At 41.8% G+C, this 20,282-nt stretch overlaps 4 protein-coding genes across 7 annotated transcripts in view; 3 read left to right on the top strand and 1 right to left on the bottom strand.

Moving 5' to 3' along the window:
* Positions 1-1,550: 1,550 nt before the first annotated feature.
* LOC124046003 (ceramide-1-phosphate transfer protein) lies at positions 1,551-7,697 on the top strand. Of its 3 annotated transcripts, XM_046365890.1 has the most exons (4): positions 1,612-1,688; positions 2,311-2,363; positions 2,530-2,678; positions 6,057-7,697. In XM_046365890.1, exons 3-4 carry the CDS (start codon positions 2,545-2,547, stop codon positions 6,577-6,579), a joined length of 657 nt encoding a protein of 218 aa, XP_046221846.1. In that variant the 5' UTR covers positions 1,612-1,688; positions 2,311-2,363; positions 2,530-2,544; the 3' UTR covers positions 6,580-7,697. The 3 variants fall into 3 exon arrangements, with proteins under 3 accessions (XP_046221844.1, XP_046221845.1, XP_046221846.1); XM_046365888.1 differs by lacking the exon at positions 2,311-2,363 and having other exon boundaries at positions 1,551-1,688; XM_046365889.1 differs by having other exon boundaries at positions 1,564-2,363.
* Positions 7,698-10,951: 3,254 nt separating this feature from the next.
* On the top strand, positions 10,952-13,243 carry ubxn10 (UBX domain protein 10). Its single transcript, XM_046365887.1, has 2 exons — positions 10,952-11,056; positions 11,499-13,243. The coding sequence occupies exon 2, from the start codon at positions 11,537-11,539 to the stop codon at positions 12,377-12,379; it is 843 nt and encodes a 280-aa protein (XP_046221843.1). The 5' UTR covers positions 10,952-11,056; positions 11,499-11,536; the 3' UTR covers positions 12,380-13,243.
* Positions 12,602-18,316, bottom strand: LOC124046001 (ATP-dependent RNA helicase DDX19A-like). Of its 2 annotated transcripts, none has more exons than XM_046365885.1 (12): positions 18,044-18,316; positions 17,611-17,683; positions 17,456-17,506; positions 17,224-17,359; positions 16,271-16,363; positions 15,910-16,036; positions 15,521-15,635; positions 15,080-15,257; positions 14,609-14,846; positions 14,335-14,497; positions 13,975-14,166; positions 12,602-13,881 (listed from the first exon to the last, which is right to left on the bottom strand). In XM_046365885.1, exons 1-12 carry the CDS (start codon positions 18,098-18,100, stop codon positions 13,820-13,822), a joined length of 1,485 nt encoding a protein of 494 aa, XP_046221841.1. In that variant the 5' UTR covers positions 18,101-18,316; the 3' UTR covers positions 12,602-13,819. The 2 variants fall into 2 exon arrangements, with proteins under 2 accessions (XP_046221841.1, XP_046221842.1); XM_046365886.1 differs by having other exon boundaries at positions 15,910-16,012; positions 18,044-18,314.
* A 1,247-nt stretch (positions 18,317-19,563) lies between these two features.
* vwa5b1 (von Willebrand factor A domain containing 5B1) overlaps positions 19,564-20,282 on the top strand; it is a 44,772-nt gene continuing 44,053 nt past the window's right edge. The window contains exon 1 of the mRNA XM_046367662.1: positions 19,564-19,852. The gene's annotated coding sequence lies outside the window, so the exon portion shown is untranslated. The remainder of the gene's footprint in view (positions 19,853-20,282) is intronic.

Below are 20,282 nucleotides of genomic sequence, written 5' to 3'. Positions count from 1 at the left end.
AAAAACCTTGGTGTCTGGCTAGACTGTAAACTCTCCTCACAGACTCATATTAAACATCTCCAATCCAAAATTACATCTAGAATCGGCTTCCTATTTCGCAACAAAGCCTCCTTTACTCACGCCGCCAAACATACCCTCGTAAAACTGACTATCCTACCGATCCTTGACTTCGGCGATGTCATTTACAAAATAGCTTCCAATACTCTACTCAGCAAACTGGATGCAGTCTATCACAATGCCATATTTTTTTGTCACCAAAGCCCCTTATTACCACCCACCACTGTGACCTGTATGCCCTAGTTGGCTGGCCCTTGCTACATATTCGTCGCCACTGGCTCCACCCACTGGCTCCAGGTCATCTATAAGTCTATGCTAGGTAAAGCTCTGCCTTATCTCAGCTCACTGGTCATGATAGCAACACCACCCTGTAGCGCTCTAGCAGGTATATCTCACTGGTCATCCCCAAAGCCAGCCTTTCCTTCCAGTTCTCTGCTGCCAATGACTGGAACTAATTGCAAAAATCGCTGAAGCTGGAGACTTATATTTCCCTCACTAACTTTAAACATCAGCTATCTGAGCAGCTAACCGATCGCTGCAGCTGTACATAGCCCATCTGTAAATAGCCCACCCAATCTATCTACCTCATCCCCATATTGTTTTTATTTACTTTTCTGTTCTTTTGCACACCAGTATTTCTACTTGCACATCACCATCTGCTCATTTATCACCCCAGTGTTCATTTGCTAAATTGTAATTATTTCATTACTATGGCCTATTTATTGCCTTACCTCCTCAAGCCATTTGCACACACTGTATATAGACTTTTTTCTATTGTGTTATTGACTGTACGCTTGTTTATTCCATGTGTAACTTTGTGTTGTTGTTTGTGTCGCACTGCTTTGCTTTATCTTGGCCAGGTCGCAGTTGTAAATGAGAACTTGTTCTCAACTAGCTTACCTGGTTAAATAAAGAATAACAAAAAATGTAGATATTCCATAAAAAATCAGCTGTTTCCAGCTACAATAGTAATTTACAACATTAACAATGTATACACTCTATTTCGGATCAATTTGATGTTATTTTGATGGACAAAAATGTGCTTTTCTTTCAAAAACAAGGACATTTCTAAGTGACCCCAAACTTTTGAACGGTGGTGTATGTTTTCAGTAAGATTGGATTTTTAGCATTTATAGCAATGGTTATCAACTGTAATGCAAAGGATGGAACATTAGGCGTAGAACATTGAGGTTGTGGTGGGAACTGCCGAGAGGTATTTGGTCATGTGAAACTTCACATCAGAAGACTTACAGGGTGTGTTATGTGGTGGTCCCATCCTTTCAGGTTGTTGGCCTGAGGTAGGACTAAATAGATTTAAAGTGGAGTAGGGTGGTGTAATTTTGTATTTTTTTGTGAGTAGTGTTAGATGGTAGGGTATTTACTTATTTTTTCATTCAAAGTATAAGGGAGTTGTACTCCAGTCTAGCAGGTGGCGGTAATGCAACATTTTATTGGATGCCAACCGCCGTTAAAGCTCAGCTAAGAAGTAGAGAGCGGCCACTAGAGTATCTGGTCAATATAAAATATTATCTGTGTTCTAGCAGATGTCTCTTTCGAATGAGTGTGAAATCAAAGACGGCTTAGAAACGTTGGTGGAATCACAGGCTATAGGAGAGTTAGCTAATCTAGCGGTAAACAATGTGCTCTAAAGTTCGTGGCTAGCTACATTTCTGTATTTTGAAGAATTTTCGATTTAACCAGTGGTGTCACGTATCTTAGGCATCCTGGCCGGGTGTTCAAACTAGAATGGGTCGAAAAGTAGCGGACTAGCTAGCTAATGTAGACTGATTTGCCAGCTACTAGTTAACCCTAGCGGCTAAATTATGGACAAAGCTTTCCCTGCAAAAAAAGTATTTAGCTCGCTAGATGGCTGCAAGAAGCAGTTTTGTTTTAGAAAGATGGGTTAGCAGCGTGTGTTGTTGTTAGCTAGCAGTGGCCCTTACACCAAAGATGGTCTCATTAGCTTATCTGTGTTTATACTGTTTGTTCCAACGCGCTTCACCCATCGTTATCGACACCAATTGACGAGGATGTGCAACTGCACTGTAGTACTCACGAACTTCGGACCTGCGCAGGGCCGTTCGCAGTGTTTTGGTCTTCAATAGCTTCATAAACTCCGCACATTATTACAATTTCTCTTTTTAAAATGTGATTTTAAACCTAACCATAAGCACACTGCTAACCGTATACGTTGTTTTTGTTATTGCATTTTTTGCTATTTTGTGGCTGTGGAATCTGACTTGTTGCTAGAAGCTAGTGGAAACCTAGCTAGTAACGTTACTTCCGTGGGACGACAGAGTTCGCAAGTACGATATTATCAGAATGCAGTTCATTTGTTAGCAATTCTAATAATAACAGGTTATTAAGGATGCCCACAGGTTGAATATAAAACATTCATATGAAGATCTGTATTGGCAAGTAAACAATATTGTAAAATTGCTGCACTCATTTATATCATTTTTCGACGTATAGTACTTCCGTGTAGCCATGGCCGATTCTGTTGCAGTAGAGGACCCGAAATTCACTTTACAAGAGGTTCTTGACACCTTTAAGTCATGCCTATCTGAAAACAAAGAAGTATTCCTCGAACATTATGTAGCAGGATGGCTTGGTCTTGTAAGGTAAGTCGTTTAAATCTATGCTAGCCTAGATTCTTAGCTAACTAGGTAGCCCTGGGCTAACATTAAACAAACAGCTGGCAAATCATTGAGTGCACATAATCTAGTTATATATACTAAAAGCAAATCTGCTATGTACATTACAGGGATTAACATTAAAGTTGGAATCCTTAGTTGAAACAATAACAAAGCATTACCCCACCTTTGTTTTGATAAAATGCTGAGAGATTGGCCGGGAGAAATGTTACCACAATCAAATTCGTAGAAAGAGCTATTTATGCAAGGACTGGCCATCCCTGATATCAAAATGATAGATTCAACTATGTTTTGGGCATATAGCTACAGTGTTTGTTTACATTGTTTACAAATAAATAAAAACTAGCTCATGTTTAGGTTCTGATGGCGTACAACAGTTGAACTTAAGCTCAGGAGGCATTTATACGTTATATTCTTCAATAATCAATGGGTATATATCGTTAATTAATTATATATTTAAAAAAATGGATGTAGCAACTAAGGACTCTAGCTTTAAGTGTTGCCCTATTGCCTGGGGCAAGTGAAGGTAGTAGTCGCACAAGTTGAGCCTGCTCTGAGATTGCACCATTGTGCATGTTAATTTAAAAAAAGACAAAATAACCAAACTGCAAAGAATTCCATTAGCCTAAAACTGATCTTTCTGGACCCTCACCATTGTTTAAGTGAAAGACAGACAATGTATGGTATTTATAGACAGGTTGGTTGTAACAGACAGGGTTGGCGTAGACTTGATAACATGTAAACTGTATTTAGTCTCCAAATGTTTATTGAAAACACACATTTTGACAATGAGCAGTTGTTTTTCAAATATCTTTACAGTTGTCGGTTAGCTAGCTAGCAAATTTGAGCCATATTGGCATATACATGACATCAGTCAAAACAAGACATGGTATCAATAATAAGCTACGAGCTGAAATGAGCCATCTACTATTTCCCACATGGCAGCTTTTTGTCATTGATGTTTGCCATCTGACCATTCAGAATCATAAGAACGCATGCCACATCAATGCGCACTCATAATTTTCGTGATGTCAGCCAACCCGGGCAAGTTGAGCCTGCACTGAGATTTTTTTATTTACTGATAGCAACACAAATACAAAATCCCAGTACTGATCTTAATGGTTCCTTGATGTCAACCCCTGAAATTATTCTGGTTGTCTCAATATGAGGATAGGAAACACTGTCACCACCGATAAATCCACTATAATTGAGAATTTCAATAAGCATTTTACTACGACTGGCTATGCTTTACACCTGACTACCCCTACCCCGGTAAACAGCACTGCACCCCCCACAGCAACTCACCCAAGCCTTCTCCCAAATCCAGTCAGCTGATGTTCTGAAAGAGCTGCAAAATCTGGACCCCTACAAATCAGCCGGGCTAGACAATCTGGACCCTTTCTTTCTAAAAATGATCTGCCGAAATTGTTGCAACCCCTATTTACTAGCCTGTTCAACCTCTCTTTTGTGTCGTCTGAGATTCCCAAAGATTGGAAAGCAGCTGCGGTTATCCCCCTCTTCAAAGGGGGGGATACTCTTGACCCAAACTGCTACAGACCTATATCTATCCTACCCTGCCTTTCTAAGGTCTTCGAAAGCCAAGTCAACAAAAAGATTACTGACCATTTCGATTCCCACCATACCTTCTATGCAATCTGGTTTCAGAGCTGGTCATGGGTGCACCTCAGCCACGCTCAAGGTCCTAAACGATATCTTAACCGCCATTGATAAGAAACAATACTGTGCAGCCGTATTCATTGACCTGGCCAAGGCTTTCGACTCTGTCAATCACCACATCCTCATCGGCAGACTCGATAGCCTTAGTTTCTCAAATGATTGCCTCGCTTGGTTCACCAACTATTTCTCTGATAGAGTTCAGTGTGTCAAATCGGAGGCCTGTTGTCCGGGCCTCTGGCAGTTTCTATGGGGGTACCACAGGGTTCAATTTTTGGACCGACTCTCTTCTCTGTATACATCAATGATGTTGCTCTTGCTGCTGGTGAGTCTCTGATCCACCTCTACGCAGATGACACAATTCTGTATACTTCTGGCCCTTCTTTGGACTCTGTGTTAACAACCCTCCAGATGAGCTTCAATGCCATACAACTCTCCTTCCGTGGCCTCCAATTGCTCTTAAATACAAGTAAAACTATGCGCATGCTCTTCAACCAATCGCTGCCTGCACCTGCCCGCCCGTCCAACATCACTACTCTGGACGGTTCTGACTTAGAATATGTGGACAACTACAAATACCTAGTTGTCTGGTTAGACTGGTTAGTCCTTCCAGACTCACATCAAACATCTCCAATCCAAAGTTAAATCTAGAATTGGCTTAATATTTTGCAACAAAGCCTCCTTCACTCATGCTGCCATGAGTAAAACTGACCATCCTACCGATCCTCGACTTCAGCGACGTAATTTACAAAATGGCCTCCAATACCCTACTCAACAAATTGGATGCAGTCTTATCACAGTGCCATCCGTTTTGTCACCAAAGCCCCATATACTACCCACCACTGCGACCTGTACGCTCTCGTTGGCTGGCCCTCGCTTCATACTCGTCGCCAAACCCACTGGCTCCAGGTCATCTACAAGACCCTGCTAGGTGAAGTCCCCCCTTATCTCACCTCGCTGGTCACCATAGAAGCACCCACCTGTAGCACGCGCTCCAGCAGGTATATCTCTGGTCACCCCCAAAACCAATTTTTACTTTGGCCGCCTCTCCTTCCAGTTCTCTGCTGGAACGAACTGAAAAAATCTCTGAAACTGGAAACACTTATCCCCCTCACTAGCTTTAAGCACCAGCTGTCAGAGCAGCTCACAGATTACTGCACCTGTACATAGCCCATCTATAATTTAGCCCAAACAACTACCTCTCCCCCTACTGTATTGATTTATTTTGCTCCTTTGCACCCCATTATTTCTATCTCTACTTTGCACATTCTTCCACTGCAAATCTACCATTCGTGTTTATTTATTATTATTATTTTTTAAACTTGCTATGTTGTATTTACTTCGACACCATAGCCTTATTTTGTCTTTACCTCCCTTATCTCAACTAATTTGCTCACATTGTATATAGACTTATTTTTCTACTGTATTATTGACTGTATGTTTGTTTTACTCCATGTGTAACTCTGTGTTGTTGTACCTGTGGAACTGCTTTGCTTTATCTTGGCCAGGTTGCAATTGTAAATGAGAACTTGTTCTCAACTTGCCTACCTGGTTAAATAAAGGTCAAATAAAACAATATATAGAGCCATTTAGTATAATGAAATATTTGAAGACTCTTCCAATAAAAAAACTTGTGTTGTATTAAATGTGTTTAATGTCCTTTGTATCCAGATTCATGAACAGCCTGGGGAGTGTGTTCTCCTTCATCGCCAAGGATGCTGTCAACAAGATCCAAATCCTGATCAACCATCTGAACGGTGAGAATGGGGCCCACTACGTCACTGTCCAGTCTATGGTCAAATACGAACTGGACAACCAAATGGTGGACCTGACTAAGAGAGGCAGCTTCCCCGAGTCCGGCTGCCGCACCCTTCTGAGGCTGCACCGTGCCCTGCGCTGGCTGGAGCTATTTCTCGAACGGCTGCGCACCAGCACTGAGGAAAGCAAGACCTCTGTCATGTGCTCTGAGGCCTATAATGAGTCCCTCTCCCAACACCATGCATGGATCATCCGCAAGGCTGCTGGTACAGCTTTCTGGGCTCTCCCAGGGCGTGCTACGTTCTTTGATGTGATGAATGTAGGTACCCCAGAGCAGGTAGTGGCCATGCTAGGGGATGCCCTGCCGCTCATCTCTGAGGTGTACCAAGTGACAGAGGACCTCTATGCCCAGAACAATATATTGGACTTGCCCTAGTAGGCAGGAAGTAATGTAGTAGTAGTTGCCTGGTGGTCCCAGATCTGTGTGTGTCATCTTGCCAACTCCAATGGAATTGTTTATAAGAGTTGTCAAGACAGCATAAATAGATTGGAGACCACCAGGCTACTGTAGGCCTCGTAGTCCAACCAGCACATCAATGCTGGCAAGCTGTGCTGCTCCTTATTGTTTCTTGGTGACAATTTCTGGTGTATAGAGATGGGTGTATTAATGTATGTACATTACATTATTATGTAATAAGGCAGCATTACACATGTATTTATTTCTAATTAGAATTGTGAAATGGGATTTCTATGGCATTTAGTGCTGTTTTTGTGCAACTCATCTCTTTGCATTTCAGTCTCTCCTTAATTTGTTTAAGCATGCATCAGTTTTTAGCGCTCAAAGTAGGTTTTGTATTACAGGAAGAGTATGTATTCATTGCAAATGCAATAGCATATTTTTAGGTTGTATGTCGGTCTTGTCTAATCTAAAGATATACATGTCCATAATTGTCGCCCCACAATGAAATTGGGAAGGGGACGGTGGATCTGTCTCTGTCCATTAGTACGTTTGTTCGTCACACGTGATATCTCGGACCGCACTGGCCCAATTTGGACAAATCGACAGCAATTTTGTGGAATGATGCGTCTTGCCATAGAAATCAGGCATTTACAAAATTACACTGATTATCCAGATGGCGTGTGACAAAGGAACTGCAGCCCATTGTTCAAATGGGTTAAATGGAAACTGAAAACCTGAGACTGACTGTAGGTCTGTAACCTTTCATGTAGTCTTAATATTAACTCCTGCAGAATTAAGCATTTTTTGAAGTAAACTGATACACCAAGTGTAAACTTTGACTCGGGAACAGGAGTGGAGAAATATGATTGGTTTAGTTCAGTGTCTTGAGAGAATGCAAATGTGAAGTCTGTAGAGGTGCCATCTTTATCAGCATCATAAAAGCTGATGGATGTATATTTTATGTGGTTGAAATACTAAGTCGAATGGAAATCTTATCAGAAACATGTTGGGTTGTTTTCACAGCTTTCTATTTCCTTACAACTGGTTAAACTGATGTCATTTGGACATTCTGCACAGTAAATCTTTCCCATTTTTTTTTTTGTTCTTGCATTTTCTCCCCGGTCCCTAAATGTCTCTGCTCTGTGTAAGAAGCAGAGATGACAGGGAGAACTTTACCGTTGTCAACTAAATTCAAGCAATCATTCTATCATTTATACAATTCTGGTGAGCAAGGGTTTATTTAGGGTGTGTTTGTAAATTCACTGGCAGTGCCAGAGTGCGATCTTAAATTCAGAGCATTGTCAGATAGTCGGTTCACAAATTCAGAGCGCTTCCCTCTGAGTGTTCAGCGTGCACACTGAACGCTCTGGCCAAGAAGCAGGGTTGATCCAAGCATTCTGACCTCACAACGGCACCCAATCTAACTGGCTAAAGTTGGTTAGCTTGCTAACCTACTTCCAGACACAAATGAGAACACCTCATTCTGACCATTTTACTTAGCCCTTGCAGAGCTGGTTAGGCTGTTTTCATGTTATCTAGAGCATTGGTGACTAATTGTGCTGCTGGCAACAATTTAATTACGTTTGTTTTGCTGACGTTTACTGACACCCCTTACAAAAAAAGATTGCTGTATAACTGCAGTATGTTGCAAATACTGCGTCCAGTGTATCTGCAGTTACAGTGCAGTGTATTGCAGTTATTACTGCATCCAAAATACCACAGTCAGCTAGTTACTAAACTTTACTGCAGTTTCAAAACTGTAATCTTTATTTGGAAGAGACTGATCATATTCAACTGAAGTTGTGCATTCTTAAATTAATCAGTTATTCTGCACTCAGGCATACTCAGAGTAGTGCTCTGAAATCTTAGTAGATAGCCAGAGTGAATTTACCAACTCACCCTTAGTGTTCTAGGGCAACATATAATGACAGAAGAGAGGTTGCATGTAGGCCTATCTAAGTATAGACAAGTTACCTAACAAATAGCCTACCAAAATGTCTGAAATTATAAGCTGGAACATAACTAAATTAGGCACACACAAAAATCCTCCACCTCCTGTCAAAAATGTATTCTGTGGTCTGACTGTAGCCTACAGGGCATCTTCTATATTTGCTGGTTAGGGTCGGGTGCGGGCCTCAGATTTTCACTTTAACACATAGTCAGTGGTTGCAGATGGGTTATTAGCAATTGTGGGTAGGTACGTAAACAGCTGAACAAACTTCTGAATCGTGCACCACTATCAGATACCACTGGCTGATTTTTGAGGAAACTTGGGTGAATGATGAGTCTTTCCCAATGGAGGTCAGTGCCGTTTAAGATGAGGGAGGACAAATGTTTTTCATGAGTATGGACTTATTTCTATTACAGGATATTGGATGACTAATTCATATTCCATTCACCTAGTTCAATGTAACAGCGATAGGTTTAGACTACTACATGATACTCAAATTTCCCTATACCCATCATGAGGTTGCTTCAACCTAGCCTATGAATGAAAGTTTACAATGTAGGTGCACACAGGTCGAGAGACATAGGGTGTCATAATTAGTCCAACAGTTGCAAACGAGTTTCTATTGGACAAATTCAGGTATGTTTATCCCTGTTTGTTCCATTTGCTTCCATTTAAGACACGTTTTTCAACAGAATTGGCTGAATGAATACACTCCTGATAATGTGTAAACACATCACTTTCATAACAGCCACGTTGTATTCCTTTTCGCATCTCTCCTCCTCTCACCTCTTCCCTTGTGTTGTGCATTGAAGTCCACAACAATCCGCTGTATGTGACCAGGCGGAAAACACCTTTGTAAGCCAAACCGCTACACACAGCCTACATCATTGTCACCATATTAGCTAAAGTAATGTCATAGTCTGCATAGATAATAGAACTAACGCGTTTGTAAACCCGGCAGGCAGTAACGCTACAGTGTACGGTCAGTGAGCAGTTACGTCAACGAGGCCCCAATGGCAATAAATTAGTAATACCAAAAGCTTACCTTGGAAAAACCTTGGAGAAAAGTTTTTAAAAACAACTTTGAGGAGTTCCAGTGTTAGGTTGGAAAGTCATAGCCAGCTAGCTAACATAGCATCACTCTGTTTGAGCAGGGTGTTTCAGTAGGCTAAACTAGCCAGCTGAATTTGCTAGCAAAGTAAGTGATTCTGAAAGTGGGGAAAAATAACAATCTCTATTTTTCTCTTGCTTCCCCTTAATTTGATCAAAACTGTTCCAACTATTGTCTTTCTCTGATTTAATTACTCACCCCATTGCATACACTGCAGTGCTAGCTAGCTGTAGCTTATGCTTTCAGTACTAGATTCATTATCTGATCCTTTGATTGGGTGGACATGTCAGTTCATGCTGCAAGAGCTCTGATAGGCTGGTGGATGTCCTCTGGGAGTTGTCATAATTACTGTGTAAGTCTATGGAAGGGGGTGAGAACCATGAGCCTCCTAGGTTTTGTACTGAAGTCAAATGTACCCAGAGGAGCACGGAAGCTAGCTGTCCCCCGGCTACACCATGGTACTATCCTACAGAGTACTGTTGAGGCTACTGTAGACTTTTGCAAAATAATGTTTTAATCAATTATTTGGTGATGTGATTATATTTAGTATGGTTTTATCTAAAAATGATAACGTTTTAAATGTTTTACAATTTACATTTTTCTGAAATTCACTGAGGAGGATGGTCTTCCCGTTCATCCTCTGAGGAGCCTCCTCTGGTTTTGCCTTAGAAGTCTGTTATTTACAAAATTACACTGATTGGCCCAAGGGGGGTGGATGACGTTTATTGTTGCCTTGTTTATTGTTTAAAATATGTACCACTTAATCTTACAGTTTTTCATTTTTTTCTGTGGACTATGAATGAAATTATAAATTAAACACAGAGACCTGATAAGTCTAGACTTTGTCTTTGTTCTATTTCTGCAATGATTTATGTTTCTTCATAATTGTGTCATGGTGTTATATAACCTAAGAATGAAGATGGATATTAGCGTTAAATCTAGTGCAATGTTTCAAATACAATTTGCATAATGCAAAACATCTCTGTCTGGAGTACAGTTCCAAAATTACAGGAACTTTCAATAAATTCTCTGGTATCCCCAAAGTCTCGATTGGAGGATTCCCTAAATCCAGAGGGAATAAACAGGAGATACGGAAATAGGATCGTCTACTCAGGATTTACGAGAACCAGGGAATTTATTGAAAGTTCCTGAAATCTTGCAACCCTAGTCTGGAGCAGTGTGATTAGAAATGGAATAGATACGACTGATGCTGCACGCTCCTTGACTTGCACCAGGGGGCAGCTTTGTTGCTGTGTGAGGCTAGCAGTGTTGTCAAGGTAACCATAGCTGTATCGTTAACTTGAGTTACGCTGCCTGCTGAAAAAGCTTGAAAACTTCCCTCGAGTGTTGACAAGCAAAGAAAGAGACTGATCTATCAGCTGAAATGCAAGGTATGCTGCATATGCTTGTTAGTATTCTTATCGTGCACTATCTGTAATTCTAGTGGCAAGTATATTCCCTCTTTGTCACCTACTTGGATCGGACAGTTTAGTTACCTAACGTTAATTTGGTAACGTTAACTGATCAACAAGGAAATCAAATGGAAGACATTTTCTGTCATTTGGCATTTCAAGATTAGTACACTTTCAAGCTGGCCAGTGCTCTCAAAAAGGGTGGCGAGTCTCCTTAACAGCTACTGGGTATGAAGACTTTTGAGCCAACCCTGATGAGCAGACAGTAACAACTTTCAGCAGGGATGTAGTAACAAAAGCCTGCACACCCAGAGGCTCTCAGCAAGAATGCCATTCACACAGTGACTATGATGAGACAGAGAATGTCACAGAATAGCTATTACATTTATATTTCAGTTCTCTCTTATCTCCCATCTTTTAGAGTTGAGTCACATCTAAAACATTCGACTGCTGTGGAGAATGCATTTGACCAGGCCAAAGTCCTCGAAAGGGCGTAGTCGACCCAACCTGAGCCACACGCCAAACATGGATGTGGCTGACAGCTTCCACAACACACCACTGATCCCGAAGCCTCCTTCAATGGGCTACGACAGGTCAGATCGTTGCCTCCGCTCCCGCTCTCAATCCCTCTTCAGGCAGAGCAGCCAGCTGAGCGTGAAACAAGACCCAGACTACCTAGATACTGTTCCCAAGGTACCCTCTCTTCCCTTCCCTTGGAACAAATACAAGCCCCTCCCCTCTATTGAGAAGAAGACGTCAGAGGAGGGTATCTCTTTGAGGGGCATGGAGGAGAAGACATCCAAGCTCAGTCTGTCCGACAGCCTCATTGTCCAGGCTCGGCAAGGGCACGGGGAGCAGCAGCTGTCCTCAGTGAGGACCCGAGCAGAATCCCAGAGCAACCCGGAGATAGGCAACGTGTCAGAGGTGCTTTGCAAGGTCTGCCCCACTCCCAACCTCAGCGTGATGGCCACAACCCCAGAGGCAGAAAACCCATCAGTATTCTCCCCTGGCACTCCTGATCCTTTGAGCTTACTCCTTGCCATCCGGGCTCCGTGTGGTAGGAGGTTTGAGTACCACTTCCTACCCACAGACACCCTACTGACGGTGCTTGCCAGTGCAGAGGCCAGGTATGGGGCCAGATATGAGCATGGTTACATTGAGATCGTGGATGGCTACATTAAGAGTGTTGTGGATAGACCCCTCCGAAGGACATTCACAGACCTGAACATGACTTTGGCCCAATGTGGCATCTTAAATAGATCAGTACTGTGCATCTTTCAGGAGGATATGGACTCTGCCTGAACTCAAGATGGATGACACAGTATAACAACAAACATTAAAGTTATGACAAGTAGGCCTATATATTATATTAACAATGAAGCCATATGTTTTTAGAGGAGAGTGCTTGTTTCCATTGTAAAGAGGAGCTTAGGAAGGTGTGTTTTGCGTTTAAGGTTTTAAAAAATAAAATTAAAATAGCCTTTTCTCACAGCCACTGTGCCACAAAATAAGCCCAGACAGACATACTTTAGGTAAGTAATCTTTATTACAATCACCATTTAGAAATGATAAAACCAAAAAAAGTGCAGAAAGTAGAAGAGAAGAGATTCAGCAGAGGCTATTTTAGCTTTCATAGCCAAGGTAAACACTAAACTCTTGTTTAGTTCAAGCAGTCCAAATATAAATCATATTCACTGGAGGTAGAAAAACAATTCAATGGTGTTTTGCTCAATAAAGCTTTACCTCTTGAAATAGATCTAATATTTATTCCTAACCACTTAGGTATATTCCATACAATATTATTTTACTTGGTAAAAGTGACCAACTTCTGTCAGGTGACAGAATAAGCTTGAATGTGACTGAACAAAACTTGTTTCCACTGAAACAACCTCCTGCAATAGAGATTTGCAGAACCTATTGGGGAAAAAAATTAAATAAGAGGGAGCAACTGCTCCAATACTTGCAGTATTACTACAATGGAATCTTTGGATTATTGTGAGGCACACATCTAAACAATCAAGAATGTATTTAGTGTTGTGATCCTGAAATGCTTTATATCACTTGAGGATTGTTAGTCTAGACTGATCATGAGTTGCCTGCCTTCTCATTAATAAGGAATGGACATTTCTCCAGTTTGGGTACTACTTCCCATTTGCTCAACTTCAAATCACATTACCTTCCACTAGTATCATTCTATAAGAAAAGGGTTTTTAAGACCAATCAGCACAGCAAACTTCCCCCATTCTAACAATTGCAAAGTCTTGTTTGATTCAATATATTGTATATTGCTAACAACCAATGGCTACCTATACATGCCTCAGAGAGACTTCAAGATCTAGAGGGTAAAATATTAGTTTAGTGCAACCACTCAATAAAAATAAAAATATATATATCAACTGAACACCAACCATAATGCTAATAGTATCAATGAAGGTATCCTGCTTTTGTCAGATTTTACTTTTCATTGAAGGTTATGAGAATTAGGTTAATGTTAGGAAAAGGGTTAGGGTTCGCTAAAATACAAAAAATGTCAATTTTTGACATCCCTCCTAGCCATGACCTCTCTTTGGTATGAACTATTGTCCTGAAAATGCTTCGCATTTAAGGCATGGCTAACAGCTGTAATTTAATGTAAACATTCAAATAAATCCTTAAAGTGACAAGTCCAAAAGCCCAAATGAGTTAATAGTCCAAACCGCATAAATAGTTCATTAAATTATTAGTGATCAAGGTTAGCAGCATCTAGTTGCTGATTTTCTCGATTTCATCGAGATCATCAGTGTCAAGCTTGTTGATCTTCTTATCTATGGGAAAAAAAAGAAGGAAATTATTAGAACATTGTCTTATAGATCAAAATGTACAACCTTGTGAAGACTTCTAGAAACAGAGTGACGTACTGAAATGTTCCTCGATTTGGTTGAGAATGTTCATGCTGTGTTTGCTGTCAATCATATTGACTGCAAGGCCCCTCTTGCCGAAACGTCCTGTGCGACCAATCCGGTGAAGGTATGTCTCGTTGTCGGCGTTTCCGTCTTTGTCCATGGGCAGGTCAAAATTTATCACCACAGAAACTTGTTCAACATCAATGCCTATCAATAGAAAGAGAGAAAAAAAACATGCCCGCCCTTAGGCCTATTCAATATTTTAAAAAATATAAAAAAATATATATATAATTAAAAATGAATTAAACACTCACTCACCCTCCTACTTGGGATAAATGGTACCATTAATCTAGCTTTCAATGACAGTCTTTATACCTCTGGAGCATACGTTGGTGGTCACCAGGACCTTCTCCTTGCCCTCCCTGAAGCGTTCGATGATGGTCGCTCTCTGTTCCACAGTCATCTCCCCACTCAGCAGCGCCACCACATGGCCCTCCTTGGTCAGCTCTGCAGCCAGCCAGCCAGCTGTCCTTCGGGTCTAGAGGCAAAGAAGTCTACTTTATTTCTTTACTTCATTAGTTTATGTACCGTATCAAATCAAATCCCTAAGAGAATTCCTTCAATCCTAGGATAAGTTGAGGATACTCACGTGACAGAAGATCATAGCTTGGGCGATGGTGATGGCGCCGTAGATATTACAGAGTGCTGTAAACTTTTCCTCCTTGTCGCTGCAAAGCACGTAATACTGCTTGATGGTGTCCAGAGTCTCCTCTTCACGTTTCAGCTTGATGATGTTGGAGTCTGGCACAACCCTCTCAGCAAACTTCCACACAGAGTCCTCAAAGGTGGCAGAGAACAGCAGCATCTGACATTCCTTTGGCAACATTCTGAATGGGGGAAAGAAATGTCCTTAGATAACTAAACTGTTACGCTGTTATTGAGTCGAATAGCATCTGAAAATCATCAGCGGTCACTAAGAGCCCTTTTACAGGTGTCTGTAAACAAAGTTAAATGGCAGCACTCGTGATTACTGGCCTGCAAGATGAACTTGTCTCGCAACACTTAAGTTCTGATAGATGAGAGTACTGTGCATTTACAACTTTCTATATGGAAAACTCACCTTTGGATCCGGATGCTCTGGTCCTGGTGACCCTGTGTGGCGATCATGACATCAGCCTCATCCAGGACAAAGACGCTGATCTTCTTGGGGTTGATGATCTTCAGTTTGGAGCACCAGTCCAAGACCGTGCCAGGTGTCCCGATGACAATCTGCTCCTGAAGCTTCGCCCCTCGGTCCACTGCTCAACACCCAGAGACAAACAGGACAGTTAATGATATTGTTACAATGATGCTTTTCATCAGCATCTTATATTTACAGAACATCAACTCTATAATACACGTGTGGCATTTTCTTCATTGACAGTTATGCTTTCGACATGAAATTTGTGAGAGCCCCGGCCTTTGACAGCATAGGCCTACCATTTCCCTAGTGAAATTAGGCACCCAAACATTACAGGTTGTATTCAAAATAAATACAAAGTAGGAATGTTTTGAGACTTACATTTATTGCCACGAATGGCATATGCCAATTTGACCTCAGGATAGAATTTCCCCATCTGCTCAATGACTTTACCAGTCTGCAAAGCTAGCTCGTACGTTGGGGCAATGCAAAGACACTGAGGGGGCAAAATAAGACATTTCAGTAATAAGAGGTTTCCATCTACAAAATCAACAAAAACAACACATTGTGATAGATGTTCTCTAAACTAAGACAATTTCCTGTAACTCTGATCTGTAGGTGCTCTTAATAAAACAACCCATAAACATCCACCGAAAGAGCAAACTCTTTCTGACCTTACTGATTACCTGACCTCTTGAGGTCTAACCACTCTCATAGCCTGACTAATGCTAATGGACCATAGCATTGCTAAAGTTGGAGATGCCACTCACCTGTGCCCATTTGTTAGTTGGGTCGACATGGCTGAGCATGGCCAGCACGAAGGCAGCTGTTTTACCTGTACCGGACTGTGATTGGGCAATCAGGTTCTGAGGTCTGGAACCAGAGGGATAATACACGCTGAAGAGAGATTAATGGGGGACTAAAAGAAGGTAGATTCCATTAATTTCACATAAAAAAATTTAATCAAACAACTATATTACTGTGTACATAGACAATGGTTAACAACTAGCTTGACTACATCTGACTGAAAGTGGAAATGAAATGTGTAACCCCAGAACACGCATCACAACAACACCTTCATATGTCCAGAATATCTAGGCTATTTCCTCTTATTGATAAATGGGTACTCACGGCTCTGCCAGCATCATGGGCAGGGCATTCTCCTGGATCTTAGAGGGTCTGTTGAAGCCCATGTCATACACTCCCTTCAGCAGCTTATCTTTCCTGAGATGGATGTACACACACACACAAAAAAAAGCATCGAGGCCACAAAAAGGACAACATATAATAAAAAGGCTGACCAAACAACACCACAAAATGCCACAAAAAAAAACAATGTTGCAAATCGTCTGGATTACTGCAACTCGCTGTTGGCTGGGCTCCCTGCCTGTGCCATTAAACCCCTACAACTCATCCAGAACGCCGCAGCCCGTCTAGTGTTCAACCTTCCCAAGTTCTCTCACGTCACCCCACTCCTCCGCTCTCTCCACTGGCTTCCAGTTGAAGCTCGCATCCGCTACAAGACCATGGTGCTTGCCTACGGAGCTGTGAGGGGAACGGCACCTCAGTACCTCCAGGCTCTGATCAGGCCCTACACCCAAATAAGGGCACTGCGTTCATCCACCTCTGGCCTGCTCGCCTCCCTACCACTGAGGAAGTACAGTTCCCGCTCAGCTCAGTCAAAACTGTTCGCTGCTCTGGCTCCCCAATGGTGGAACAAACTCCCTCACGACGCCAGGACAGCGGAGTCAATCACCACCTTCCGGAGACACCTGAAACCCCACCTCTTTAAGGAATACCTAGGATAGGATAAAGTAATCCTTCTCACCCCCCCCTTAAAATATTTAGATGCACTATTGTAAAGTGGTTGTTCCACTGGATGTCATAAGGTGAATGCACCAATTTGTAAGTCGCTCTGGATAAGAGCGTCTGCTAAATGACTTAAATGTAAATGTAAATCCTAACTCAGGTTGAAATGCACTGTATAATCTAGGCTTCGTGTGAGGTGTAAGCAATGGTGAATTTGAAATCAGATATCACTCGTCTGCTAAATGGCATTTATTATTATTATTATTATTACTTACAGCCTCAGCTCTTCAAATGTCTTGACCGAGTAAAGGGGAGAGTTGGGATCCCTCTGAAGAACCTCTACTTGATTGGTAGTGTTCACAAGGCTGGTGTGGATCATCTTATTCAACAATGACTGGGCTGCTTTGTCCTCTAAAAGACAAGAGTGACAGGTGAATGACCTGTCCGACGACACTAATTGAATGGAGACATGACAGGGAGATGAGAATAAACGCTAAGAATTCACACCTTTTTCCTCCCCCTCGACGTTGGTGTCATTCTCCACTTGCTTTGTGGTACCTAGCAGAAAAACAAACTCATCACATAATTTTATCACAAAAATGTAATGGACAATACATAGAAGAATATCAAGAGCAAATGTTTGATTGGCATCAGTGGTTTACCCTTTTTTGCCTTATTAGTAGGTGCAGCATCACCTCCACCTTGAGTTAGAGATCTTATCACCAAGGAGCCGAACTGGTAAGAGAAACAAAAATGTTTTATTAGTACGCAAATATCTCGTCTCAGAATGAAAGCTTGCCCTCATAAAATATTGGCAAGCAAGTGTCAAATTCTACCAACAACAAATCCATGACAAACACAGCAACAGTCAATGGCAGTGCTTTCAAAAGGTGTGTCAGTAAGTGGAACACCACCAGCACATGGTATGCTAAAGTAATAATTCGGCCACAAATTGCCCCAATGCCCCAGTTACAGTTGGCTGGGCTCGCAAACTAGCAGCATAAAGTTAGATACTTTTCGTAAAGCTGAGAATATATCTGTCTAGCTAATTGTACAAAGCTAGCTAAACTTGCTAGCCTATACATTTCAACTTACTGAGTCAGTCGAAGCTTCCTGTTTATCGACAGCAAGGGCCCAAGAGTCAGTAGCCATGATTAACCTTTAATGTATATTATTTTAGACCAAGTTTCCGAAGTTTTAGCTACACAAACGATGCAATCAAGCTGGGCGTCGAAAGAGATGCTGCCTGCCAAGCCAAAGAAGCTACCGCTGAAGCGCACCGGCTCCAGCTGGCTCAGCTGCATTCATTCCGATGGAAACTCGGATGTGGAATTCTGAGTTCCAATCAACTTTGTTTTACCCCAAAATGTGTTTGTCTAGGAGGTGGTTTAAAATGAGCAATACCACAGACTGGAATAATACAATCTTTATCAGATAAGCAAGGTTGGCTATTTTTTACTTGTCAGTTTAAACTATTGTTTGTTCATCGTTAACATATCACAGCTATACATTATATGTCATTTCTATCTAATTTGATATGGTTTATTCTTTTTGATTCGTCCCAGACAAATTGAGACAAATTGAGTAGGAGGAGAAGAGACTATATATGTCCTGATTGGTCCTAATGAAAGTGACCCAGCCAGGTAAGAGACCTGACAGTCCACATCACTCACACACACACACACACACACACACACACACACACACACACACACACACACACACACACACACACACACACACACACACACACACACACACACACACACACACACACACACACACACACACACACACACACACACACACACACACATACACACACACACACACACACAAAAGAGGAAAGAGAGAGGGGGGTTATGGCCAGCATTATGCTAATTTAATTGAGGAGCGGATGCAGCTTCAGCCAATACCCTCCACCCACACACAACCCCCTCCCTCATGCCAACCAAAATGTCTTTTAAGATGCCAGTAGAACTCTATATCGATTGTCATGGTTACCTCCTCAGTGCAAAAAAATTATAGGTGGATCAGACTAACAGTGGCCACAATGCAGACAGCTAAACTCCCACTACCCACATTAGAATAAAAACATTATAGGCTTTCCAATAAACCAGAGACAGAGCACTTGTCAGCGATGGTGAGTGGGAAGGTTGATGCCTGCCCTGGGTGGAGGCAAGAGAGACATGCTTTATGCCCCCCCCCCCCCCCACCCCACTAGTCCTCCATGCCTGGTGCTGCATTTCATCTATCTAGTCTGATCCCCCAGCTATCAAAAAGGACTAAATGGGGTCTCGCATCATCGATTGCAGGGAAGGAGAGTGATGGTGCTGATGCTATAAATGCAAAGAGGAGAGGTAGTAGGGGAAAGGGATGCTAATCTGTTGCAAAGGACTGTCTGTCTCTCTTTCTCTCTCTCTCTCTCTCTCTCTCTCTCTCTCTCTCTCTCTCTCTCTCTCTCTCTCTCTCTCTCTCTCTCTCTCTCTCTCTCTCTCTCTCTCTCTCTCTCTCTCTCTCTCTCTCTCTCTCTCTCTCTCTCTCTCTCTCTCTCTCTCTCTCCCTTAGCGAAAGCCTCTAACTCCAGCCACAAGGAGGGAGGACAGCGACTGAGCTGAGAGATACTTTTTATAACCACATGTTGCTGTGCTGACTGAATTGCTGCAACGGTTGCTGCCTGTCAACTGTCTTTCTTTGATTTGTTTAGTCCCTCTGTGAAAAGCCAGAGCCATTTAATTAATAGTTTCTCTGCCCACCTGTGACAGCTGGCATTTCCTCTACGCCACATACTGTAGAGGCAAGAAAAAAGGAGGGAAGAGAAATAGAAGGGAAAGGACATCTTTCATGAAAAGTGGGCATCCAAAAGACAGACATAATTTCACTCCCAGTTGACACAAATGAAAGGTAAGAAGACGTGTTGATATCAGATGATGTCAGTGATTGCATGACATGATGCTGCTTCCATTCTCTACATTCTAAATATGATTTGTTTATTTGAAAAGTTGCTAAATATTGTGCATGTATATTGTATAACGGCATTGATATTTTTTCAATTATGTGAGTCTGCAATGAAATCGAGCAATAGCAATCAACAGGTGTTTATTTTCAGACCTGTTTCTTTGGAAAGCTGTTGTTATTGTTGATGTTATTATGACTGTACTGTATTAAATGATGGCTTCTGGTATATTTATAGTGGATGAAATTAGGTTATGTTCGGATGAACCTTTCTGGAGATTTCAGGATGATTCATACGACAAGGAGGGGGGTCTCATGGGGTCTATCACTTGGACACAATCAATAGCATGACCCGTCAGACTGAAAAAGGAAACTCCCA

The sequence above is a fragment of the Oncorhynchus gorbuscha genome, linkage group LG10, assembly GCF_021184085.1.
Source record: "Oncorhynchus gorbuscha isolate QuinsamMale2020 ecotype Even-year linkage group LG10, OgorEven_v1.0, whole genome shotgun sequence".
Lineage (NCBI taxonomy): Eukaryota > Metazoa > Chordata > Actinopteri > Salmoniformes > Salmonidae > Oncorhynchus > Oncorhynchus gorbuscha.
This window is presented reverse-complemented; position numbering and strand designations above follow the sequence as displayed.